The 25,376-nt window shown below is 40.5% G+C and overlaps 1 protein-coding gene across 1 annotated transcript; it reads right to left on the bottom strand.

The window, feature by feature from the left end:
• Positions 1-311: 311 nt before the first annotated feature.
• Positions 312-19,308, bottom strand: mmp15a (matrix metallopeptidase 15a). The gene is made up of 10 exons (XM_042496403.1): positions 18,540-19,308; positions 15,795-15,943; positions 13,492-13,614; positions 13,080-13,402; positions 11,910-12,071; positions 8,066-8,487; positions 7,659-7,797; positions 5,063-5,213; positions 4,808-4,923; positions 312-2,521 (listed from the first exon to the last, which is right to left on the bottom strand). Exons 1-10 carry the CDS (start codon positions 18,660-18,662, stop codon positions 2,046-2,048), a joined length of 2,184 nt encoding a protein of 727 aa, XP_042352337.1. The 5' UTR covers positions 18,663-19,308; the 3' UTR covers positions 312-2,045.
• Positions 19,309-25,376: the final 6,068 nt, after the last annotated feature.

The raw sequence follows: 25,376 nt of genomic DNA, 5'->3' as shown, positions 1-25,376 counted from the left end.
TAGCATGTAAATAGTGGCTTTACACAGAGACAGATGGATAGTGGGAGACTCAACGGACACTTTCTGCAGATGTTTCTGTGCATTTAGTACTTTTTAAATGCTTGAGCTCACTTTCCAGAAGAGTGGAGAAGGAAATTAATACATCTGGGAGCGCAGATGAGGGGTAAGAAAAGAAACAAAAAAAAGAGAGGGAAAAAAAGAATCAATATGGAAAACAAAAGAAAGAGTGGAGACAGATAGATAAGAAAGGGAGGAGGTCGCAGAGGAAGTCATCTTCGGATCATGACAACAAGTGGAGCAAAAACAACAAGACTTGAAAAGGAGGAGTGGACTTTAATGTCCCAATCTAGGTCAGGAGGCGCAACGCCAGCGCTGCCCCTCCCCAAGATCCTTCCTCCCTCTTTCCCTCGCTCCTCCTTTCCCAGAGAAAACTGGAAAGGAAATACTGGCAGAGCTCTCCCTCTCCCCTCCTCAATCTGTGCCTCCCCCAGTTTCATTTGTTTCCTCGTCATCTCATTCTCTCTCATTTCCCTCTTACTCCCCACCACTATTTTTTATACCTCCTTCTTTTTACATTTTCCCCAACTCCCCTCTTCCCCCCTCCTCATGCCTGACACCACTAAATCAGCAGCATGTGGGCTTAATGGAAACCAGACCCGGCCCATTCCTCTCTAGCCTGCAGGCTTCTCCCTTGTGCAGTTAATTAGCTTCAACTCTATTTAGCTTTAGCACAAAAAAAGAAGAGGAGATAGAGAAAAAACGGATACCACTGCTATGGTTTTACTCTTCACAGGTTGATCTCAGAGGGACAGAGTTTGTAGAAATACGGCAACACTTTCTTCTCGTGAAGTGTGAATAAATCCCCCCTTTCTTGCATTTCATCCAAGCCCTGGCACCAGTCGTATATCAATATGTGTCCGCTGGGAGTGTGTTTTTAGTGGTGTAGTCTGAACTGTTATGGTTGCTGTGGTGGGAGGAGGGGAGGCTGGAGCCCTTGTGTCTGTGCAAAAACTCTATGTGCCTTTGTTTCGCTATGTGGTCTTTATGTATTGGTGTGTGTGTATGTGTGGACATGCATGCACACATTGAGTGCAGTAAGGGGTTTTTGGGAGATCATGTGATGTTGGTGCATGTGTGTATGTGTGTGTGTGTGTGTGTGTGTGTGTGTGTGTGTGTGTGTGTGTGTGTGTGTGTGTGTGTGTGTGTGTGTGTGTGTGTGTGTGTGTCTGAGAGGCAGGGCAGACATAATGGGCTCAGTGGGAGATGGACGCACACAGCTGTCTGACATTCCTGTGCTGGTTGGAGGACGAGCTCCTTCTGCTAGTGTGTGTGTTTAATAAACATGAACACACACATATCTGAAGTTTAGCAACCTCAGCAAAACAAAGACGACAACAAACAGAATCAAAAGTGCAAATTCTAAACAAAGGAAACGTTGAGACTGGTCGAGGCACCGTAGTCAAGCATATGGAAGACTTATTCGTAATAATGAATGTTTTTGTATAAGTTGTTTTCAAAGCTCCAAGCACTCATGTTTGTGTTTATGTACAGTGTGTGTGCTAATGTATAATGTATGTGCATTATCGACTTTGCATTTATACTACAAATAAATCATCAGTCCCTCCTCTGTACAATTAGAATTGATAGAAATGGACATTCTTAGCGTGTCAAGTGATTTCTATAGTACACAGTTGGTGGCTGACACATCTTTTTATGCTGTAATGGGATTTTCTAAAAAAATAGAGGTATTTTTCAGACATTTTGAAGGCACAAAGGGAGGCAAAGGAGAAAAACTTATAGGCCAGTTGAGGAAAAAGTACATTGTAGCTCCACAGGCACAGACTTTACCACTTTTGCATTATTTCACATGAGCAATAAAAGTTCTCACAATGAACAGGGCCCAAAATTTTGACTCATCCTCGGCTTTCTTAGACTTACGCACTGCGTAAAAGCTTCTTTCCACAGCTCCATAAGTACAAATTTTGACGCCAAATACTGTCCAGACAAATGATGAATACCTGCTCTATCTCCTCTAAGTCTGTGCCTCACACCCAGTCCTGCAACGAACGTTTGCAGTGCACCAAAGCCCTCGGTGTCTCTTTGTTCTGCAGAGTCCTGAGGATAGCGTAGATTAGGATTAGGATGCACAGGATGAGGACCAAAGGAACAATCACCATGACCAGGGTCATGACCTTTGAATCGTTGTCAGCCACCGTCACCACCACGTTCACCTCTTTGTCCTCGTCCTCTGCGCTGTCAGGCTTAGAGGTTTGGTCTTCCTCTGGGCTGGTGTCTTTGTCTTGGCCCCTGTCCGGCTCTTTGTGCTCATCTCTGCCTCGGTCTGAAGGGTTGTTTGGTTTGTTTTTTGGTTCCTGCTCAGTGTCTGTGTCGGGTTTAGGGTGAGGGGCGCCCATGCAGCCCATGAAATCCCTCAGGATGGAGCGAGGGTAGCCTTTATCTGCTTCTGTCTTGTGGTTGTCAAACCTCCAGTAGTTGGTGCCTTTGTAGAAATAGGTGTAAGCTGCAGGAGAGGGAAATAAATGAGATTACGTGCAGTCGATTAGTGTGTGAATTTACTGTAGAATATCTTCATACTGGCCACAAGGAAATATTATACTCAGCACAGCTGAAGGTGGGGAGTGACAATGACAACTACACAGAGGTAGGTCAACAGGTGGGATATTAGAGGTATAGCATGTAGTGAAAACTGGAGCTGCTTAAAACAACACAAAGGCTTTACGGCATTAGTTCTGATGTGCACAGCAGGACAATGAGGACACTTCACTTGTCCTAGTAGTTGCAGCTGTTTGAATGATTAGGATGGAGGTGTGCTTGGACAGAAATGGTGACACAGGCTTGCATTGGGAATTTAAAATAAAGGCGTAGCTTAAAGATCCCGTTTGTAGGATTTAGGTGCATTTATTGGCAGTAATGGTCCATGATATTCACAACTATGTTTCTATTAGTTTATAATCACCTGAAATTAAGAATAGTTGAGGTTTTTTTTTTAGCTGGTTAACTCTAAAGAGCAGGTCGAGCAGCGAGTCCATCATGTTGTTTCAACAGCAGCCCAGAATAGACAAACTAAACCTGGGCTCTAGACAGGACCAATCATGGTTTTGTGTTGGCCACTGTTGTTCTCCCACACTCTTAGCACACGGGGTAGATGCAACTAAATCCTACACTGGCCCTTTAAAGACAATAATACTCATCTACTGTATGTTTTCACTTTGCCTAGATGATATTAGATTGTTCATCAGTAAATCAATATATCAATTCAGATTGCGGTTTTGTTACATCCCTACCTTTTTCCAGTCCGTATGCTAGGCTAAGCTAACTGACCCTGGCTGTTGGTTCATATTTACTGTAAAAACAGGAGAGTCATATCAATCTTTTCATGTAACTCTAAGTAGTGTTAGGCTAAATGCCTAAACACTGAAAAAGGCCGTGCTGCCTTTCAGCTCATTTAATAATTCCTTCAGTTCACCGTGTGATCAACTGTGTTTGAAGTGAAGGAAATTAAAGGACTGAGGCAGATATTAATGGAGGCGAAGTTTGTACCAAGCCCAAAATGTGACAGATTTGCACTAATTCTTCAACTTGTCACTTCATTTGTAAAGACTATCTCATTTACTGTACTATTTGTCTCAACAAGTTAAATCTAAGTTCAGCATTTGTGCAAACAAGAAGCAGACTCAGGAATGTTTCTTCAGAGACCAGCTAAGCGTTTGCACTCGCCCCAACATTCCCACATTTTTGCACCACATGGAACTCTGCAGAGCCGGGGCTGATAAGTCCAATACTAGACTGCATAAAATGTGTAAATATAAAACAACAAGAAATCATTAAACAAATCGGTGTGTTGCGTACATGCACTAAGATTCGGCAGGATGCAAAAACTCCTGCAGAGTATTTCTGGGCGTAAATGCAGCTCTGCAGGTCAAATCAGGATTGTGCAGAGACATTAGAGCAGTTTGGGTGGAGATTAGATCTGACTGTTACTGAGTGCCTTTAGAGCAGCTCTGCCACAAATCTAATTTCTAAAGGAAGGACGGGCCAACCCTCAAACCAGAGCTCTCATTCCTCCCTTCCCTCTCATCCCCTCACCCTTCTCTCTGCTCTACTTGCTCCAGCCTAACTGGTCTCAAATGTAATTTTTTCCCTCTCTGTCTCTCACACACCCAATTTCACCCCTCTAACCTTTCATTCTTTCTCTCCCTCCATCTCTCCTCACTCATGCTGTTCCCATGCTTTCAACACAGTACAGCAGTGAAACAACATACAGCCCGCAAGCCAAACCTGGCCCACGATAGGGTGCCAGGAGGCCCCCTAACCATGTTCTAATTCACAATATAAATAAAGTGATTCACACTGGGAATTGTTTTTGTACTTTTGATTTATACATAGGATGCCAGAGTGCATAAAACAGCATCAAAATAGAGCTTGTTTATCAAAAAAGTTTCAGTGGAGGATCCCCAGCAACCCCAAAAAGAGGTCCTGGCTAAGCCCCAATGTCCTTGAAGTCCTAGAAACATCCTCAAATCTGAGAAATGTCCTTAAATCCTAAAAACTTCCTATAATCTTAGAAATGTCCTAAAATGAGACAAATGTCCTACAATCCTTGAAAAGTCCTAAAATCTTAGACACATGTATGCAGCTGCTTCGACTGGCCCCCAACTTTCTTTGCCTAAGCAAACGAAGTTGAGTACGCCTGGAATACAGATTTTGGTGTCTGTTTAGATTCTCGTAGAACAGAGGCGATTTCGTCCCTCCGAATAAATTTACTTTATCCAAAGTTATTATTTACCTCCGTCATCACTGAGGAAGGCTCCTTTGGGTGAAGGAGGGATCCTGCCCCATCTGCTGATCGGCTTGGGGTAGTCGCGGTCTGCAGTCCGGGTCTCCTCATTGTATCTCCAGTATCTGCAAAAAGACGATAAGACATATAAAGACTGATATGGCGTGCAATGCCCATTTTAGATATAAAAAGTCAAACATTATTTTTTAAATGTGTTAAAATCATGTTGCATGTATCTTTGTTTGTGTCTGTGGTATACCGTACCTGTCTCCACTGAAGAAGTATGTGTATCCACTGGGCTCCCACCAGATTGCTGTGTCAATCTTGTGTGCAGGAACTCCTCGTCCATACTCGTGTAAAGGCTGCGGATATCCTGGCAGCACATCAGCCTCCCTGAACACCCAATATCTATCATCTGCAGAGACAAAACAAGTTTTCAAATGTAGTGGAGTCTTTTTTCAGATAATCAAGCAAAGTACACATACTTAAAAACTGTACTTATGTACAGTACTTAAGTAAACGTACTTCATTACTGTCCACCACTGGATACTGGCCTAAATAAGCAAGTTAATGAGGGAGAGAAGAAAATCAGGGAGAAAAAGCAGTGGCATGTGGAGAGAAAGTGTTGGCCAGAACATGTGGGATATGTCATGGGGTTTACTCACTCCAGAAGAAAAGTAGAAAGGACAAGCAAGGTAGAAATGGTGGGCATAACACTTATTTTCCAAGATTTCATCATGTGGGAGCCAATTTTTCCTCTAAACTTAACCTTTGGACACACTTTTTAGCCACTTTCCACCTCCACTGCCAGAGCACTGCTGAATTACAACAAGCTATAATAGCTAAGTTTGTGCACAGGGGTTTCGACTAATTGGTACAAACCACTTTAAAATGCTTTAAATATTTTGTTTTTAACATTTTGACATGATGTTATGTCCACAACATTATTTTGGATCAATCTGTGAAAACATTTCTGCAGGTTTTGATGCATAGTCTACCCAGTATTATTTGCAGAGGACGCTATAAGATCCCCAAAATAAGCTTGTGCAGTTCCTCTTACCATTTGAAACTTGGATCAATGACACTTTTCCGGTGCTGCATTTAGACACCTTTCAAAAGTATTTAAACCTTTGAACACAGAGCTAATTGGTTTGATTTCTGGGGAAATCAAAACATGGGGAAAAAAAATGAAGAAATTGGCAAGACATTTCTGGCAAACTGCATGACATTAGTAGACTTAGAAACTTATTTTTAAAAAAGGTATTGAAAGAATACTACTACTACTACTACTACTACTACTACTAATAATAATAATAATAATAACATCAATAATAACAAATAACAATAATCATAATCATAATCATAATTACATATTTAAAATTATTTTTACAGGTTATTTCCCTTTTTTTTTTACTTTCCTGCTGTTCATTTTTGTTTGATTGGTGCTAATTTTCAGGTAATTTTCTTGTACTTTTGCTAATCCTGGGTCATTCCGCTTAAGATGCTCATTGCTTTTTGCTTTCATTACATGTTTTTTTTTTTTTTTAAGAAATCAGGCCATTTTGGCCAGGTTTCAAAGGTTAAACCTCTAAAAAATGTGACAAATAAAGGGAAAGAATGGTGACAAAAAACAGGAATCACATTTACATAAACTGCCAATAAATATTAGTATGTGTAGGTCAAGTCACATCAGTTTTGTTAATATGACCCATAAGCGGCCTTAAGCGGCTTTACATTTTGTGCAGCGTGTGAGAAACTCTATCCTTCAACGCTGCGGCAAAACTCCCCCAAAAAACCTTTAAAAGGTCCAGTGTGTAGGATTTAGGGGCATGTAGCAGTGAGGTGCCAGAACTAAGCATGTAGGACGACCAGAGTGGCGGACATGAAAGCGAGAATGGCCACGTCTAGAGCCAGCATTTGATTTGTCCGTTCTGGGTTACTGTAGAACAACATGATAGACTCTGTGGAAGAGGAACCACTCTGTATGTAGATGTAAACGGCTCATTTTAACGTAACAGAAACAAAACTAGTCTTATTTTTACACTGGACCTTTAACGGCAAATGAAAAAGAATCTATGATCAAAAGCTTAGAAAATCCTGAAAATGCGTGACAAATTACCACACGGCCTCATTGTAAAAGTGAAAGCACTGCAGCTGTTCACATCTGGAGCACTGCAGAGGAGGCTGATGCAATCCTCCACCTCTCTCATGTGGCCTTTCAGCTGGAGTGAGACACTCATACTGGGCCAGCAACAGCCTCCACGCTGCACAGGCGTCATTCAAGACACCCAATGAACTCAGTAACACACACAAATACACACAGAAACTCCTGGATGGAGCTGCACGCACATGCAAAAACACAGACTCTAAATGGTCTCCACCTGCAGCAATATGGTCACAATGTTTAAAAAGTGAATCATAATTTTTCTCTTCACATAACTTCCAGTCTTATATTTATTTGTGCGTGTGTGTGCCAGATACTAAGAGTTATAGCTGCGTTGAACTACTACCATATCCTCGTAAATCACATTGCAAGAGGAAAATAAAAATCCTGAGTTTGCATTGTTTCCCCTCAGTCTGACCGGTTCAAATCAAAGTGCAGATTTTGTATTTATGAACACATTCTTTAACAGCTCCACGCTGGCTTCAGCTTCGCTCAGGGGGAAAAATAGCTGAGAAACATTGCGGAAACTAACCAGCCGTTTGCTGTGCCCTTAAGCAAGGCGCTAAACCAGAATAAAGAACTCAGCATGGTCTTCCAAGAGGGGTTTGACGTAACACATCACGCAGTTTGCTCAGCATGTGGGCACTGTGTTAGGGAAGTGACTAGTTTTATTGGTGTAAAACAGCTTTGGCATACCTTTAAAGAAGACAAATTTGCCATCGTGGCGCTCGTAAGCTGCATCAATGTCGCTGGGCAGGCCGATCCAGAAGACAGATATTGGCATGGGGTAGTTATCCAGGACCCGGTTCCTCCGCACACGCCAGAACCAGCGGCCCTGCATCAGCAAGCAAAATAATGATTTTTAATCTTGTTGTCTTTCATCGGAATGATTTATTCTTCATTTCCTCTTGCATGAGTTGAATGCTGTTTGGACTCGAAGCCGGGTCATGTTAGTTTACAGATTTATCCATGTGCTTTCATGGAGGTCAGGGGTTGTAAAAGCACCAACAAAATGTGGAAAATTAGAGTTCATAGCTGTCCAATGAGAGCAAACCCTGAATTTAACACTGCACAAATATGATCAATAATTCTGTAACTCTCACCTTGAAAACAAACATCTCCCCCCTCAGCATTGTCACCGTGTCAAAGTCCCCATCACAGATATTTGGGATCTGGTTGTCTGGCACCTTTGGAGGTCGGGGAGGAGCAGGGGGCCGAGGAGGTGGTGGAGGAGGAGGGACATCTTTTCTGACGTGTGGGGTGACAGGTTCCGGCTCAGGCTGGGAGCCGGGCGTGGTGGAGATGGGCAGGACAGGAGGGGGTGTGGGGCTGGTGCTCGGCTCCGGCCGGGCTGGAGGTTGTGGGCTGCTGTCGGTCGGGTTGGGTGATTCGGGTAGGGGGTCGGTGGGAGAAGTGGTGGTGGGTTCATCTTCGGGTGGAGAAGGGGAGGTGCGGGAGTCATCATTGGGTTGGTTGTCAGAGGCGGGAGGAGAAGTGGGTGGAGCTTTTGTGGGGAGAGGGGGACCTGAGAATGAAAAGATGGAGAGCTCTGACTGAGAACAAGAGAAACTTCCACAGTTAAGATGGTTTGTTTGTCCTCTCATATTTGTACGGAAACTGCAAAAAACAATCTGAAATGAATTTCTCCAGTCTGTCTGTGTGGCATTAGACATTAATCATCTCTTGTAGACTCTCCTCCCTTTACCTCGTGTCCTCTCTATCTCTCCCTCACACAAAGCAAACCTAATTTTCCATTATGTGCAGCAACTATAAGGCCACTTGATTCACTGCGACTGCGCTGCTGCTCTTTGGAAAAATCATCCCGGCTGGTTGCTAAGAGAAAAAAACACACAGATACAGTGCGTTATGTAATGTCTACAGACAGCTGATGGGCTTGAAGATGAATTGAGTTACCCTGAGACAAAAACACTGGTTAGGAATATATGAGGGTTGATGCTGGCCTGTGGCTCGGCTATCAGTGTATGAAGAAATTCAGCATTTGCAGTATTTTAACCTGCAGTTTAATCTACAGACGGTAACAAGACTTTTTTCTTGTGTCTTAAAGTAAACTTAAATCTTTCTTATGTTTTTCTTCTCAGTTTATGCAGTCAGTTTCTGGTGTGCATTCTCAAATCAGTTTGATTCTGTGTCTTATTTTCCTTGCGCACACACAATTGACTCTTCAGTTTACAATATCATGTATTTTTGACCCTTGTTATGTTCTCTATCTGATGAAGGACCTATTAGTTGGCTACTTTCATCACAGGCCAAAAAATGACAGTTAACAACTGTACAGAGTGGAACTATGTCCATGGAGGGAACCGCCTTTCCAAAATTAAAGCCCCTGAACATAACCAGGCAGTTCAGTTTATGATACAGCTTTTAGCTCTGTTTTGGTCTCAACCAGCTCATTACTAAAGTCATATGTCTGCTCTTTAGTGCTAGGCAGGTAGTGTGCAGTGGGTTGTTAAAGCCTGTCAGCTGAAAACAGCTGCCTGCTATGGCCTGAAAAGATGAGGATGAACCAAAGGATTAACGCCGTAGGTGGAATAATCAAAACAATGTGCTGAAAGGAGCTAAAATGCTGTGAAGAGCTGGGGGAACTGCAGATAGGATGATTTCCTTTGATCCATTGTTAATGTAAAAAAAAAAATATTTTTTTAGAGTAAGTTTAAAGGAAACTCATACATTAATTAAAAACAATGAGAATAAGAGTTTTGGTTTTGGGATCTTTACATCATTTTAAATCTGCCCTTTTTGTTAGATGCTTCATACTACACATGACAACACAGACTTACGGCTAGATATAATATATGATATATAATATAAGGAAAATATGCGATATGCAATAAGCTGTTGAATATCGCAATAATGGTTCAAGTTGAGATAAATAAACATAATAAAGTGTACCCAGTTCTTGAATCAGATTTGCACAATACCTGTGCTTGTGCAATATCGTCTCTCCTGTATCCAAAATATTGCCAAACTGAGACTATTTTTTAGGGATTCGCACTTCTGTCTGCATTCATCTTGTCACTCTTTCCTCATGTTGTATGAGAGGCTCTTTCTGATTGGCCAGAAACTTAAGAGGATGGCACATATCAGACAAAATAATATTTAAAACATTGCTGTTATATTCAAAGTACAATATCAAAGTCTTTTGCAATGTGTTTATTGTGCAAGTTGATATCACAATGATGATAAAGGAAAAAAAATAAAATAAAATAAAAAATATTGTGCAGCCCTACTGACAGTAGTATTGGAGTGTAATAGGTATTTCTTGACACTTACAAGATTCTGTCTTTCACCTGAATAGTTAAGTAAGTCAACAGATGAGTAGCTGACGAAGAAATTTGACCTTAAAGGCAGAAAACTGCAAAACTATCGGCCTTTTGTATAAAAACTTCAACAAAGGAACTCAAATGTTTATTTCTACCAACAAAGTTTATGCTGTTAGTCTCTATTTAAACTCTTCAGATCCTTTTTCAGATGCAATCAGAGCTTTTTTTTCTAGAATAGTCATTTAGATCTGTTTGATAAAGGGAACTACTGTATAATTTCAGCCAAAACATTTACCTTACAGTATTTACAGCAGCAGAATATATTTTGCCAAAGCTCTAGTTTATTCTGGTGCAGACGTCTAGCGTAGGCGTATCAGTGGGCCAGAATTGTGTGGTTATGGAAAGACTGGGGGTTTCCTGGGTAAATTAAAATGTAGACAACATTCCCAAGCTCAACTGTATTTTTTATCTTCTATGTGATGCCAGAGGTGTGACCAGGACAAAACAATGGACAGTTAAAGAGACAAAAGAAAAAGAAAAAGGAAAACATAAATCATGTGAAAAACATTTTTGTTGAGAGAAATCATAAATCAGTCAATCGGTGTAAATAATGTCTGTTATGAATCTATGTATTCAGTTTTAGAGACAAATGAGTGTTTTGGCCTGTAATTATAGCTCTTATAACAGGGCAACGGCAGAAACACACCGACACATACTGAACATACAGGACACTATAATACACACATGGGCCCTTTCTCTGGCTAACATGCAAACACACACACACACACACACACACACACACACACGGACACACACACAGGAACAAACACAAAGATGTCATCTGTCAGTTAATAATAATGTCATCCATTCATGCAGGGACAGCATGAGAGCATCTTAACGGCATGCATGATATGCTGTTTGGAGTGATGTTTCAATGGCTTATGTGTGTGGTTGGTAGTGTGTGTGTGTGTTTGTGTGTGTGTGCGCGCGTGAAGGGCTTCTTTGCCTCCTTTGACAAATGTTCAGATGTGATGCGAGTGTGATATAACCTCAAATTACAGCTGACATTCTGCACGTCAACCTCACTGTGATTTTAGAGCCACAGCAGTCTGAGTCTGAGTCCAAAACATTAAAAAAATGTTCACTGTTTTGTTCTGTGTGTCCCTGCGAGGGCTAGATAATGATAAAAATTCACTTTTCTTGGTAAGGCCAAAAATATTTTAGTTGTGGACACATTTTAGATTTTACTTATTGTAGATAATAATGAACTTCACAGCCTTGAAGAACAGATCGACTTAACTACAGAGCAGCAAACAGGTGCGTTAGCATGAACAATGCTACCATTAAAGGACTCACTGGGTTAAGTTCATGTCTAAACTGAAAGTGGACCTATTGTACTCCTCTGTATTTTCCGTCATAGGCTATATAATGTTACGGTGTCGGATGTTCATATTACACATGGCTAAAGTTTCAAATAATGAGGTAAACATATGTGAAAGTAATCCCTTTAAGCAAAAACCTCAGGCTTCAGACTGTTCTCAATACTCCAGACAAGCTCCATGTAAGAAGAAAATAATTTGTTTTTTAACATTAAAGCATGTAAACGTGTTCTAGAGGTACATTTAGGTACACAAGTACATTTATCAGTAAAGGGTGTGCCTCTCACCATATATGTACTGTATTCCTCTGATGTCATCCTCATGTAGCGTGAAGTTGTGCGTGTGAATCCACTGGTAGAAAGGAGCCATTATGGCACTGGGGTTATCCGAGTGCTCCAGACCCAAAGCATGACCGAGCTCATGGACCGCAACCAGGAAGAGATCTATACCTGCAGAGGCACACATATTTGTAGTAAACACTTGTGTGTATATATCTGTCAAAATGAAAGCTATAATAATACATTCACAGAATATGTTACATTGTAATTTGTATTAACAGTACAGGTCAGTTGGAGTACATGCAAACTGCAAATAGAGGTCTTTTAAAAAGGAGTAATCCCTATTTCAAACAAAAATTACAAGTGATCACACAATGCCAGCTAATGATACTCACTAGATTAGACACACAGTAAAGATCACAAATCTGGGATACTCAACTTGTTTTGCTTAGGGGCCACTTTTGCAAAATGATAGGCGGCCAGTGGCCAGTCACAGCAGCCCCATTGATGTTTCTAAGATTTTAAGACGTTTCTCTGATTTTAGCATTTCTAGCATTTTAGGACATTAAGAGCTTGGCTAGGACCTCTGTTGGGGGTGCTGAAGATCCTCAACTGGCACTTTTTTTTGTTAAACAAGCTTTATTTTGTGCTGTTTTATGCACTCTATCACCTTATGTATACTAAAAGTACAAAAAAACTTCCCAGTTTAAATCACTGTATTTTTATTGTAAATCAGAAAATGGTTGGGAAGCCACCCGGCACCCTATCAGGGGCCAGATTTGGCCCACATGCTGTAAGTTGAGTATCACTGTCATAAATGAATCAAAGAGGTATTATGTCATCAGTCCACATTGTTGTATAACTTAAACATTTCTGAAAGAAACAATATGAACTCTTCCATCATTATGCAAATCATGAAAACACTTCCAAGGTGATGTACCTGAAAAAATATTCTAACGAGCTAATCAGCTGGTTAGATTTTATTAGTATGGCATCTCAGCGAGCTGGCAAAGAAATCTCATTCCTAGTCTTTGACGTGTACCCAGTGAACCTTTCAGACTGCAGCCCGATTGACCAGTAAAGACCACAGATAATCAGCTAATGGTTAGAGAGATTATCCCGTTACAAGAAAGTCACGTGTTCAATTCCCACAAGGAGATGAAGAATCAACCCACTCACCTCCGGGGTTTTGGTTGTCCAGTGTCCACGGTTCATCAGCATCAAAGTGTGTATCCCCACCTATCCCTGGTCCGGGGTAGTAGGCGTGTGCCAGCGACCCTCCCTCACCATCAAACAATGACATATCACCATGGAAACCAGACGCAAACAACAGCAGGATGTCAGCCAGCTCTGCCTGGCTGCTGTTGGTGCTGAGGTTGTTTTCTGCAGGTAACTCCTCAAAGGTGAGCGGCGTGACCCGTCTCCACGCCTCAAAGGCGTTGCGGATGGCATCATACGTACGCTCTTTGCCCAGCGAGGAGGGGATGTGCTGGTCCATTATACTGGGGACAGAAGTAAAAGCACATCAGTGTTAGTATGTTAAACATTGTGTTTTGTTGTTGTCTTATTTTTACGTGTCAGTCTTAAAAACCTGAATGTGATGTGGTCTTTGCCCCACTGCTGTCCAGTGAGAGCGTAGCGTTTCTTCCTCGTGCTGTCTTCTAACTCATCCGCTTTTCTGTCTGGGAGGCCACAGCGAGGCCGATGCATGGCCCTACACACACACACACACACACACACACACACACACACACACACACACACACACACACACGGCTTATGCATTGTTAGCTGCAAAAAGTGGTCCTACAAATGCAGCTTGTACAGGTAATATTATGACAATTTTCTCATGGCCATAAACTCAGCCTTTATTCTGCTTTAGATTTTGCAATTTCAAATCATTTGTCCAAACTCTTCACAAAGCTGGAAAGCCTTTTTCTCAGTCAGGACTTAAATGGCACAATAATCAGTTCTTACCAATGCATTTTATACCCTTTTCAGGAATTATCCCTAAAAAAAACAAAATGTTAAAAGGACTAAACCATAAGGAAAAAAAATAATTTGTCATGTTTGAGGAGGAGATTGACATTTTAATCGACTTAGTTTTTTTTGTTGAGCGTTAAATTAGAAGATTCTGAAAACTCTCATATCTGTACTGTACAACAGTCAGAGGCAGGTTAACTTAGCTTAGCACATGCATGTCAAAAGTCTGGCCCGGGGACATATTGTGGCCCTGGAACCAATTTAAATGGCCCTTGGCTTGCCTTTCAAAATATACTATATCTGGCCCGCCACACAATATACAGTAGGTTAATCAACCAATATCAGTTTGCTTGTTTTTCCTTCACCTCACAATGACAGGACTTTCACAGAGTTTGTAGACATGCATCGAGTAGGGACTGTGCAGGCAGAATTGATGTGTTTTTATAAAAAGACTCAAAGACATGGCCACAGCAAAGAGGTGTAGAGTCAACAGTGAGGACTGCCGCTTCCAGGAATGGTGGAAAGTTGAAAACTTTTTCATGGAACAATGAAACAGTTGCATTAGTCTCATTTGTGTGTGATTTTTTTTAATAACCCATTTAATGTGAGAAGCAGCTGGCCCCCAGGTATTTTCACATTATATAATCTGGCCCCCATTCAAAAAAAAAAAAGTTTGGACACCCCTGGCTTAGCACAAATACTGGAAACAACAGGAAACAGTAAGGAGGGGTTACTGAATGGGCCTAAATAACACATATTGATCACTAAGAAACACACAAAGATCAGAGAGAGATGCAAAGGAACTGAAAAGGGACATATATTAACTACAAAATGGGGCAAAACAACCACTAAAAGACACAAAATGACCAAAAAAGAGACACAAAATGACTTAAAAGAGATACAACCCCCCCCAAAAAAGATGCATTACAACTATACAGAGATGCAAAACAACAACACAAAAATAGGCTATGTGACAATAAAGTGTGTGTCACTTGCTCCTTTATAAGGGGGGGTTCTTTTGCATATTTGTGCCCAGGGGCCCACTGATGGATAAGCTGCCCCTGGGAAACAACTAGCTTTGCTGTTTTTCACTTCAGGTTTTGTTCATCTTACCCAAACAAGACATAAGGTGTTAATTTATTATGTATTGGCTGATTTTCTCACCTTTGCACAGAGCCATGCCTGCTGTTTCCCCCTGTGTACAGTTTTATGTTAGGCAAGTCGAACCTGCTGCTGCTGTTTAGCTTTAACATATAGATGTGAGATTGGTATCAGTCACCTAACTCTCAACAAGAAGACTTATTTTCTCAAACTCTCCCTTAAAGACCTTGTCATTTTTCCACAAACGCCACGCACATTGTACAGTGAGAACAAAGGTCTAATACAAGGTCCCAGTTGAATGTGAGGATATGACACAATAGCCTGACTATAGCCTGACTATATAGCCTCTCATTAGTTAAGATGTGATATAAGCAAAGGGGAACTACTGTATAATCCAAACCTTATGGGCATAAAAAGTCATTACGAGCTGGCACTGTTTCAGCAGCCCCTAGTAATACAAAAACATTACTGTGACTATGTTATTAGTATGTTATGTCATGGGAAAAACCCAGTGCTCTGAGATAAGTAGCTTCAGGATGTTTAGTTGTTGAGTTGAGGTTTGCTGCTCAGAGTTTTCAGATGATGGCCTGAAATTTGTGGCCATGCATCATTCCATCTATAACACAAAATGCATAAAAATGTGACATTTTTTAAAAATGCAAATAGAATGTAAAACAAATTCCTACATCCCACAAGATCTCTGGATTCAGTTTGTGGTCACTGCGCACAAATGTTGAGTAATGCTGCAAATTTTTGAGACAAATGTCCTACAGAATAAAAACCACTGCTACAGAAAAATATAGAGCTTACATAACGGTGGCAGGGTCCATCTCTCCTGTCACCTCGAGGCCGTAGAAGCGCTGCATGTCGCCGATGGCTTTGGACAGAATCTGAGCAGACTGCATGGTGGACATCTGGCTGCTCGCCTGAGACAGGTAGCCAAACTTACGGAGCCATGCCTGCGAGAAAGAAGCGAAGAGTTACTCTAGCTTGGGGAAAGTTGACTTAACACATATCTGTTTTTGTGCGTGTGAAGCATGGTGTTTGTGTGTATGACAACTCATGCTAATCCACTGACTAATGACTTTGGAGAGCATCTCAGGAGTTAAAAGTAAAGAGAAAGCAGAGATAGAAACCAGATGGCTTCCATATAACATTACGACATTCCTGCTCTCTCATTCCTGAGCCTTCTCCTCACTGACAGCCAAGATGAGGAGAGGAGAACTGGAAAAAGGAAAACTAAAAAGACAATAACTAATCTGTATGTCACTACTTTAGCACACAAGATAAATATAAAACTCTGCATGTGTGTACTGCAAATGGTGGTAAAAGGCTGACAGTGCTGAATTTCCCCTATTTGTTTCATGTTTGCTGACAGTGAAATTGAGCGTGTTGAGCCACGTTGCCAGGCGAACAGAGCGATGGCTCCTGGGGGGAAAAATTCTGTCAAGGTTTTAGTTCTGCCCTTTAAAAAGCCTCGACAGCAGAGATAAAAAACAACAGCACAGGCCCTCTAACACAGCTGGATCATGGGACTCATACTTTCATGCATTTACAGGATGAGCACAAGCCAGGGGCTAAACACACATTGTGTGTGCACACACAGAGGCAGAGAAAAACCCTAACCCTAACCCTTAGAGACAGTTTCTGCATGGCATCACAAGTCCCAAACCAAATAATGTTAGAGTGCGCGTATTCACGTGTGTGCCTGAGGAACATTAAGGAAAAAGCAATACATCTGTAGGATATAGCTGAAATCTAGACTGTGACATACTGACACCTTTAAATGCATCACAAATGATATATCAAAGAAGGTAATTATAAGCAGATAAAATGATGCATTCATCAACAATATTTAACTGCAATCCATCAGTAAACAGTTACTACATGACATATAGCCAGTGCTGGTATGGTTACTTTTAAAATGTAATAGGTTACAGATTACTAATAGCTTGTTAAAATGTCATAAATTATGTAACTACTTTAATTACATAAATGTTGCATATATACTGCACTCAAATTCAGCTTTGCTGAGCCACGTTGTCCAAAAATATGCCAAAAGAAGTAGTTCCTGCATGGCAAAAAGATAAAGCAACAGAATTAATGTTTTAGTCTAGTTTTAGTGTATATGTTGAGTTAATATATACATTTTTTACTGAAAAGATTTCTTTTGTATGTAACCCCTTTGTAACCACCAACATTTTGATTACTGACTGTAATTGAATTACATATTTTTTCTCAGGAACTGTAACTGATTACAGTCACATTTATTTTGTAATTTAATTACTGTAACGAGTTACTCCCCAACACTGGTTATAAAGCATTATCTGTTTATGCAATTGTACAAATATTCATGTTCAAAACTCATAGTGACGTCACTAACTAAAGGTCAACCAGAGGTGTGGACTCAAGTCACGACTTGGACCTGAATCACAAATTTCATGACTTTCGACTCGACAAAATCAAATGGGATTTGGACTCTGCTTGGACTTTAACACCAGTGACTCGTGACCTGGAGCCTTTGATCTGAAAATACTTGATGCCTTCACCTGAGCCCGACTCAAAATTTAGGACTTGGGACTTGACTGGCGACTTGAGTGGAAAGACTTGACACCCACTTGTGATCTGCAAAACAATGACTGACTAGCTTTTTTCAAAATGTCAATATAATCAGAAAATAGAATTTGCTCAGTTCTCACGAGAGTATTCACAATGAAAAAAAATACAAAAAAACCCATTTTACATGATTACAAATGTATTACAATGTTGCCAATCATTCATTATCAGTTTATACCCGTTATGAGGGCTTAAGAGATGATACAAATAAGATATACATTAACTCAAAATGTCCTTTTATCTGTTTAATACTGCGTGACAGTGTTATAAAAAGTTTATTCAGAGTTTATATTCTGCTAAAAAAAAAGTCTAATGCAAATAAATGCTTAAGCATGAATTTGTTAAATTTCACATAGTATGATCTTCCAAGTTTTCAACCAAACAGATGAGTGTTACCTTGTAATACAATCACACTACACAGACAGATACAGTAAGGATGCACAATATTAGATGTTTGCCAGTATCCAATGTGCTATCTATCTATCTATACATACAGGCAGAAATCAGCATGGTGGCCAATTCCAATATCTAATTTCAAAGCCAACATCTGCCGATACTCTTGAGACGCCAATATTATCGTGCCTCCCAGACTGAGAGATACAGATACATAATGTTGCTCTTACATGTGTGTACCACATGTGCTGTTATTTGGAGGAAAAAGGTCAAAAGGTCAAATGACATCCCTGCAGAGCAACAGCTCACTTGATGCTTTTGTGTTTTACCAAAACAAACATGAGGATTTGAACTTATAACCTGCTCATGGAGAGCTGTAATATTATATTAAATTGAATACAGGATTTCCTCAGAAACTTTTGTGGCAACATTATGAAAAATGTAAATTCCTAAACAATGAAAATGAAAATTCCTAAAAAAATGTAACATTGTGACCATCTACATTTAAAATGTGGTTTGTATCCTGACCCACAGACATGAGTGTACCTCAGCACTGAAGCCTTCTTCCTCTGGGACATCTGTAGCTGAGCTGCACAGGACGATCAGGGACAATAAGGACGATAATGTGATGATGGTCTGAGTCCGGGGTTGTTTGGATGCCATCTTCATGGAAGATACAGTGGCAGAAAATGACCTCCTTCTCCTCCAGAATATAGAACAAAGTGCTGTCGGTGTTTTTCCTCTTCTGCTCCTCTTACATTTAATCACAAACCTCCGCAACAAGTGATCTATCTGCTCATTTTTGGATCTCGCGCATCAGAAAAATCGCCACAAACTATGTTACGCAAATAAAGACGCATTTACAAACCCTCGGAAAAACATAAACCAAGATGATACTAATCCATTCCCGGTTGCAGGCAGTCCGGTTTGTCCTGGGCCAGCAGCCTCATGGCTCACTCAAGTGTTCATACAGCAGATCCTTTCATGCATGCAGCTAACACACTGTAGCCAGCGGGCACATACACTAGACCTTGCCCTTTTCCGACGTCCACAATGGCTGATCAGCAGCTGCAGGGAGCTGCAGAGAAGAAGCAACAAGTCTCCTTCCACTGTGTGCAAATACGAGCTGAAGAGTTAACACAAAAAAAAGTGTTTCTTCTTAAATCACGCAGTTTCTGAACTATCTGCAAAATGTTGCACAAAAAAACAAAACCCTTCAGATGTTAAGTAACACGCTTTCAAATTTCACCTGCATCGTTTTCACCAACGAATATTTCCGACTTTTGTCTCCGTTTTAACGCTGAGGGAAACGCGTGAAGTATTTTGAAAGCGTCATCAGACAACAGTGTGTCTCACAGATTTCTAATGATTTCATGTGGAGAAAGAGGGCCCTCCTCTTCCTCACACCAGACCACCATCAGAGGGTCAGTGCGACCTCTGCTGTTGTTACAGGAAACGACAGTCAAACTAATTGTAGAATAAATCGTAAAATATTATAGATTACGTACAAAGCCCTGAGAGGCCTCAGTCAAAGGCCCCACGTCCCCTCTCTCACCCTGACATCCTCAGATGTGAAGCTCCTTGTCGTTCCCAGGTTCAGATAACTCACTCCTAAACTTTACTGACCAGCCTGAGATGATCAGAGCCGCAAACTGTGTCTCATCTTTTAGATCACTTTTAAAACTCCACTTTTTTTTTTTTTTAGTAATTCTACTTGTTTTACGACCCAGATGTTGTTTTACGACATCTGTTTTTATTATAGTGTTTGGCTCTTGGATCATTTTGTTTTGTTTTATTTTGTGTCATGTTTTTATTGTAATTGTGTTTTGAATGGTGCTATATAAAATCAAGTTTATTATCACTACGGTTATTATTGTTAGTATTATTATCATCAACTCCGTTTTTTTTTTTCAAATTGTTTTTTTAGTGACTTTTCTGACATTTTTTACTCATCTGTTTCTCAGCATTTTAGCCAAATATTATCACTACTTACATGATAATTCCTACAAATAATTGTCCATTTAATCTGTTATGGTAATTTAACATCCCTGAGAGATAAGGAAGTCATGTAACATAATAATTTTAGATGTCTGATGTTGACATTTATTGAATTCAAGACCAAACCAAGTGGTCACGTGGTAAAAAATAGTGAAGCTATGTAGTTGTAGTAGGACTTATTCTGGACCGATCCTGGAGGCTGCATGGAGGCAAACAGAGCGCTGAGTGTGGTTCACTGTGTGGACCGCTGTGGGGCTCGGCTGGTCCACATCCACTCTCAGATGACTCGGGAAAGCCAAATACCCAAGAAGAGTCCTGCCCTGTGAAATCAAAAAAGACTCATGATCAATTTTTGTACAATGTGCTTTCTACTTAAAAGTGCTAGTTTGGGATTTTTGACGTGGGGCTGTATAAGATGCTTATCTATACATAAGCAGTGTTTTACATATCGTAGCTGGCGGCCGGTGCGCTCCCGGTTTGCAGAAAAAGACAGGGTGTGCACCCCACAGGGGTTGATATCAAAACATATTTTAGCCAGTTAAGAAATGGCCCACCAAAAAAAAAAATCATTTCAGTCTAAGGAGACACTATATTTAAAGTATTTTCATCACTTTACTTCACCGTCACATATTCTTTTCCTTTGGCACTACATGTGTCATTTGCCCCCAGACAGCTGTTTGGATCAGAAAGTGCTGTAAGCAGCTGTTACGCGATCCCACTGAAACGTAACTTCACGTTGAAAACACTCTCAATACAGCATCCACTTAGACTGATATTGTATTTTTTAGGTAAGCCGTTTCTTAAAGTGGCTAAAGTGGTAATGCAGAGCTGTGGGGTGAGCGCCTCGTCTGTTTCTACAAACAGTGAGCAGGCCGACCTCCATCTACTGTGTTGACGATACAAAAGTATCTCATACAGCCCCACTTAAAAAATCCCAAACTATCCCTTTAAGTTGACAGACAACATTATCATCATCATTCCTGCAGATTCAGTGATCACTAAATAAACCAGTTTAATCAGTACTGTCACAGCGTAAAAAACAACTGTACGCTGTTAATTAACTCCAGCTTATAACCACGTTATGTCACCTCTGCTTTACTTCTGGTCTAACTTACTTACTAACTTGATCAAAAACACAGAGACCATCGCTCTCCGGCTCATCTTGTGTTCAGCTGTCCTCCTCTGGTCAGGACAAACTTCTTTGTGGCCAGAAAAGTGCAGGATGGACCGCAGGAAAAAGTACAACAAAGTTAATAAGTCATAATAGTCATAATAATAATAGTAATAATAAGACATTGAATATTAATAATTATCATGTTACTAAAAACTAAATCAAAGCAGAAAATACTTACCAAGATGACTGAAACAGTCGATCAACACTCTCACGCTCGTCTTGTGGTCGGCCATCCTTCTTCTCTGATCCAGAGGACCAACCTCTTTGTCGCCAAGGAAACTGCTGGATGTACCGCAGTAAAAAAAAAAAAAAAAAATACAAAAAAAAAATAAAGATGAATCAACTTTAAAATAAGTGATTATTAGACTTGGAGAAGACTTTTATTAACATGGTTCCTCTCTATCACCCTGCCTTCGTCAGTTTCAGCTAAGTGTAGTAAAAAAGAAAGAAAAAGTCAACAACAAAATGATTAAGATCAAAAAATCACTAAAATATTATTGATGTATTGCAGGATCATTTTCTGAACGTTACATTACCACACCTCTGTCAGACATGAACATCTACCCTTTAGTTTTAAAAAGTCAAAAGAAAAACACAGTGAGTTGGTTAAATTATCACCACAAATATTAAATGATTAAAAGACAAATATGGTTGATATGATTATTCGTTATTGTCTTACCTCTGTCTGCTCCAGCTATCTAAAGGATATAAAAAAGACTCAGACAAAAATACAGTTAGTCAGATAAATAATCAGACTTTTTGAAAAGTTGATAGAAAAACATGCAGCAGACTTTATTAATGTTTTATTAATTATTACCGTACCTCCATGAGATGGAGTCATCTACATAAAAAAAAGATTTTTAACACGACAAAAAACATCAGGGAAACAAATTATTAAACTACTGAAAAATAGAAGTGCAGGTAACAATTGTTGGAATCGTTTTTATTGACTTACCTCTGTCTGCTTCAGTAGCACAATTAAAAACATGGTGAATAAGATTATGACTGAATTATTTAAAATATGGTAATAAGACTTCCTCTGCATCTCAGCAGTAACTTGCAGCTCTCCTCTCTGCTCCTCTGTGCAGGAGCTGAGGTCAGACGTTGGTAGTTCGGATCCTCCAGAGCTTTCTGCCTCACTGAGGTCTACTCACAAAACCTCGGCGACTTGTTAACACTTACCTGCTCCCGGCTCTCCTTTTGCTGCTCCTTTTCATGGAGCAGCTGAGGCCAGGAGTTGAGGGAGCAGCCTCTTTAGAGCTACTTCCCTCCATCTAGTGTTGCTCCTGTCTCCTCCTGTGAGACACTGAGGTCGCTGTCAAAAAGTGTCCATGACAGCTGACCTTCACGTAGCTCCTGATGCTGCTCCGCAGGCTGTAAATGCTCAGCAGGAACCTGCAGGTGCCTGACAATCAGTCTCTGAGGAGCAGCAGCCAAACAGGAGCACGACGGAGGAGCGGAGCACCAGAAACACCAACAGGAAAAGGAAGAGGGACCACCAGCAGGAAGACCAGTATCAGCACCAACAGGAGGAAGCACTTGTCACCCAGCCTGCCAAAAGCGCTGCTGTCGGGCTGCTGGATGCGAGCTCCGGCGTTGCCGTCAACCTCCTCGGACATGGGGCGGCAGCCAGCCGTCCAGGGGGTCGTCGTCGTCGTCCTCCTCCTCTTCATCAGACGAGAACAGAAAGACCTCACCATCTTCAAACAAAAACACAGACCCATCCTCGTCATCATCTTCATCATCAGATAAAGCTGCAGGGATGTACTCACCCTCCTCTACCTCAGGTGCCTCGTCCTCCTCAGAGAACAGGTAGAGGTAGAGGTCGGCAGGTCTGATGAGCCACGAGAGCGCGTCCGCGCGGTCAGCGTCTGGATTCTGAGAGGAGCCACCTGAGCAGAAAAGAAGATACAAGCACAATGTTAGTTACATAAATAAACACACACATCCGAAGAGTTAAAAGGCTTTTAGCTCCGAAGGTGAATCCCAAAAATAAAGTCGGATCACATCCAAAGGACCGTTTACACACAGCAGCAAAAAGCCCAGCTCACTGCAACAGTGTGTAAACACACACACACACACACACACACACACACACACACACACACACACACACACTTGTACAGCGTGCTGCAGATCACTTTCCACTGACACATATTATTATACAAAAAAATGGACAATAAATATTTTTTTCACGTATTACACAAACATTAGGATAGACAGAGATTAACCCTTTAACACCTGAATCGACATCAGTTTTATTGTGCATTCAGACGTCTTACAAAAGCAATCAAACCTCTGAAACCTGGAAAACTGGTCTTTGTTGGTTTTTGTTTTTCTTTTGTGCTTATTTTAAGAAAATTTTCTTACAACTTTTTACCACTTTCTTGCTAATTTTTGGGCCATTTCTTGTTATGTTGCACCTTGCCTTCTGTGTTTTTGAAAGAAATCAAGCCAGTTTGCTCAGATTTCAGAGGGTTAATCAAGTAAAGTAGTAAAATGGTTACATTCATTCAGATTTAGTTTCTATTTCTACTACCAAAAAAGTGAAGAATTTGTCCTCATCCATATTTGCATAATTTGACATAATAATCCTGTTCACACCACTGTTTTATTTTTCGAAACATGTATCTTCATGTATCTGTGCAAATTATTGATTTTTTGTTACAGAACTTACTAATATTACAAATACGAATTACACTTTAGATAGCCTACTAGAATAATGAAATCAATTGCCTTTTTATTCCACTGGAAACATTTTGAGATGAATGGACTGAAAACTATCTTATTTGATAGAACATGTGAATAAAAAAGTTTTCCTTTGTGGACAAAACTTCCAATTAAAAAAGGTCATGAACTGCAATACATCTCAGTTTATGTAATTATAATACTCAGCATATTGCAACATGTTTAAAATCGTAATAATATTATATCATGACTTAAGTATCCTGATAATGTTGTATTGTGGGGCCTCTGGTGATTCTCATCTTGCAAACTAATAGTAACTCATTGCACACACAACTGCATTCCTCTCTTTTCCTTTAGGTATATTTAAAGTGAAGCTTCAACAATCATACAGAGCAAACTCAGCTCTCTGCTGAGAGGAAGCGGCTCTGCTTTGTTTACATTTGTACATCGTGCACGCTCTGACGTCAGCTCTTCATAAATCCACGTCTCCATGGTGCTCAAGAAAAATGCAATTTTTGGCATTATTCAAAAAAATGTCCAGTCGCCATCTTGATTTTGATAAACTTCGACGCCAAATTCACAAAAATGTCCCACTTAAACAAAAATATCATAGTTTTCGAATCACTACATGATTATTAACACATTCTGAACTTTTCCCGCGAAATTCAATACACTCCAAACATGAAATATTGATTTTTTTTTGCATGCAGAAAATGTCCTGTGAGGGGCTGTTCTCCCAAATTATTGTGTCTTAGTGACACAAAATTCTTTCACTTAAAACTCAATAAAATACTCACATTTTGTACTGCAAACACCTTTAAACACCCACTTCTAGGCTTTAGAGACACTTATTTACGAATTTTGAGGACAAAAAGTAAACTTAAAAGTTTTCTTACCTTCACCGGGGGAGTCTGGCACACTGGCGGCTCCAATCAGCAGGCGGTCCTCCCAGGCTGGTGACCTCGGCCGGCTGCACGCCATCTCTCCAGGACAGGTGCTGCTTCTCCGGGAACAGAAGTTATTCACTGGTCCACAGCAAACCTGCAAACAACAGAGATCGTTTTCCAACAGAAGTTTGTCGTTCAACAACAATTCAGCTTACCAGCGATCAGGTTTTGCAACAGCGTCTGTCACTTGTGCCAAACTTGCATGCAAAAGGAGCGTTGGAGTGATTGACAGCTCTTATATAGCCTACAGGTTCCACGGTCGCACGTCATTCCGTTACGTTTCTTCTACTGACGCATGCACGTGCGTGTGCGTGAGCAAGTGAGACAGACTATTATAAATAATCCAAACATAAATTACTTGTGTATCAAAATATCTAGTTTTCTAATGTGTTTGATTCCCATGAAAACTTGGATCTTTTTTTAAAAAATAACATTTTTCTCAATGAAAATGATAATAATAATACCTATATATTTGTGAAGTGGTTTTCTAGACCAAAAAATGCAAAAACCCCCAACAAAAGAAACCTGTCCCCTACAGCATTGCTGAACACTGCAGCCCAAAACAGACATGGCTTT

Source organism: Plectropomus leopardus, chromosome 11 (assembly GCF_008729295.1).
Source record: "Plectropomus leopardus isolate mb chromosome 11, YSFRI_Pleo_2.0, whole genome shotgun sequence".
NCBI lineage: Eukaryota > Metazoa > Chordata > Actinopteri > Perciformes > Serranidae > Plectropomus > Plectropomus leopardus.
The sequence above is the reverse complement of the archived record's forward strand: the minus strand, read 5'-3'. Positions and strand labels throughout refer to the sequence as shown.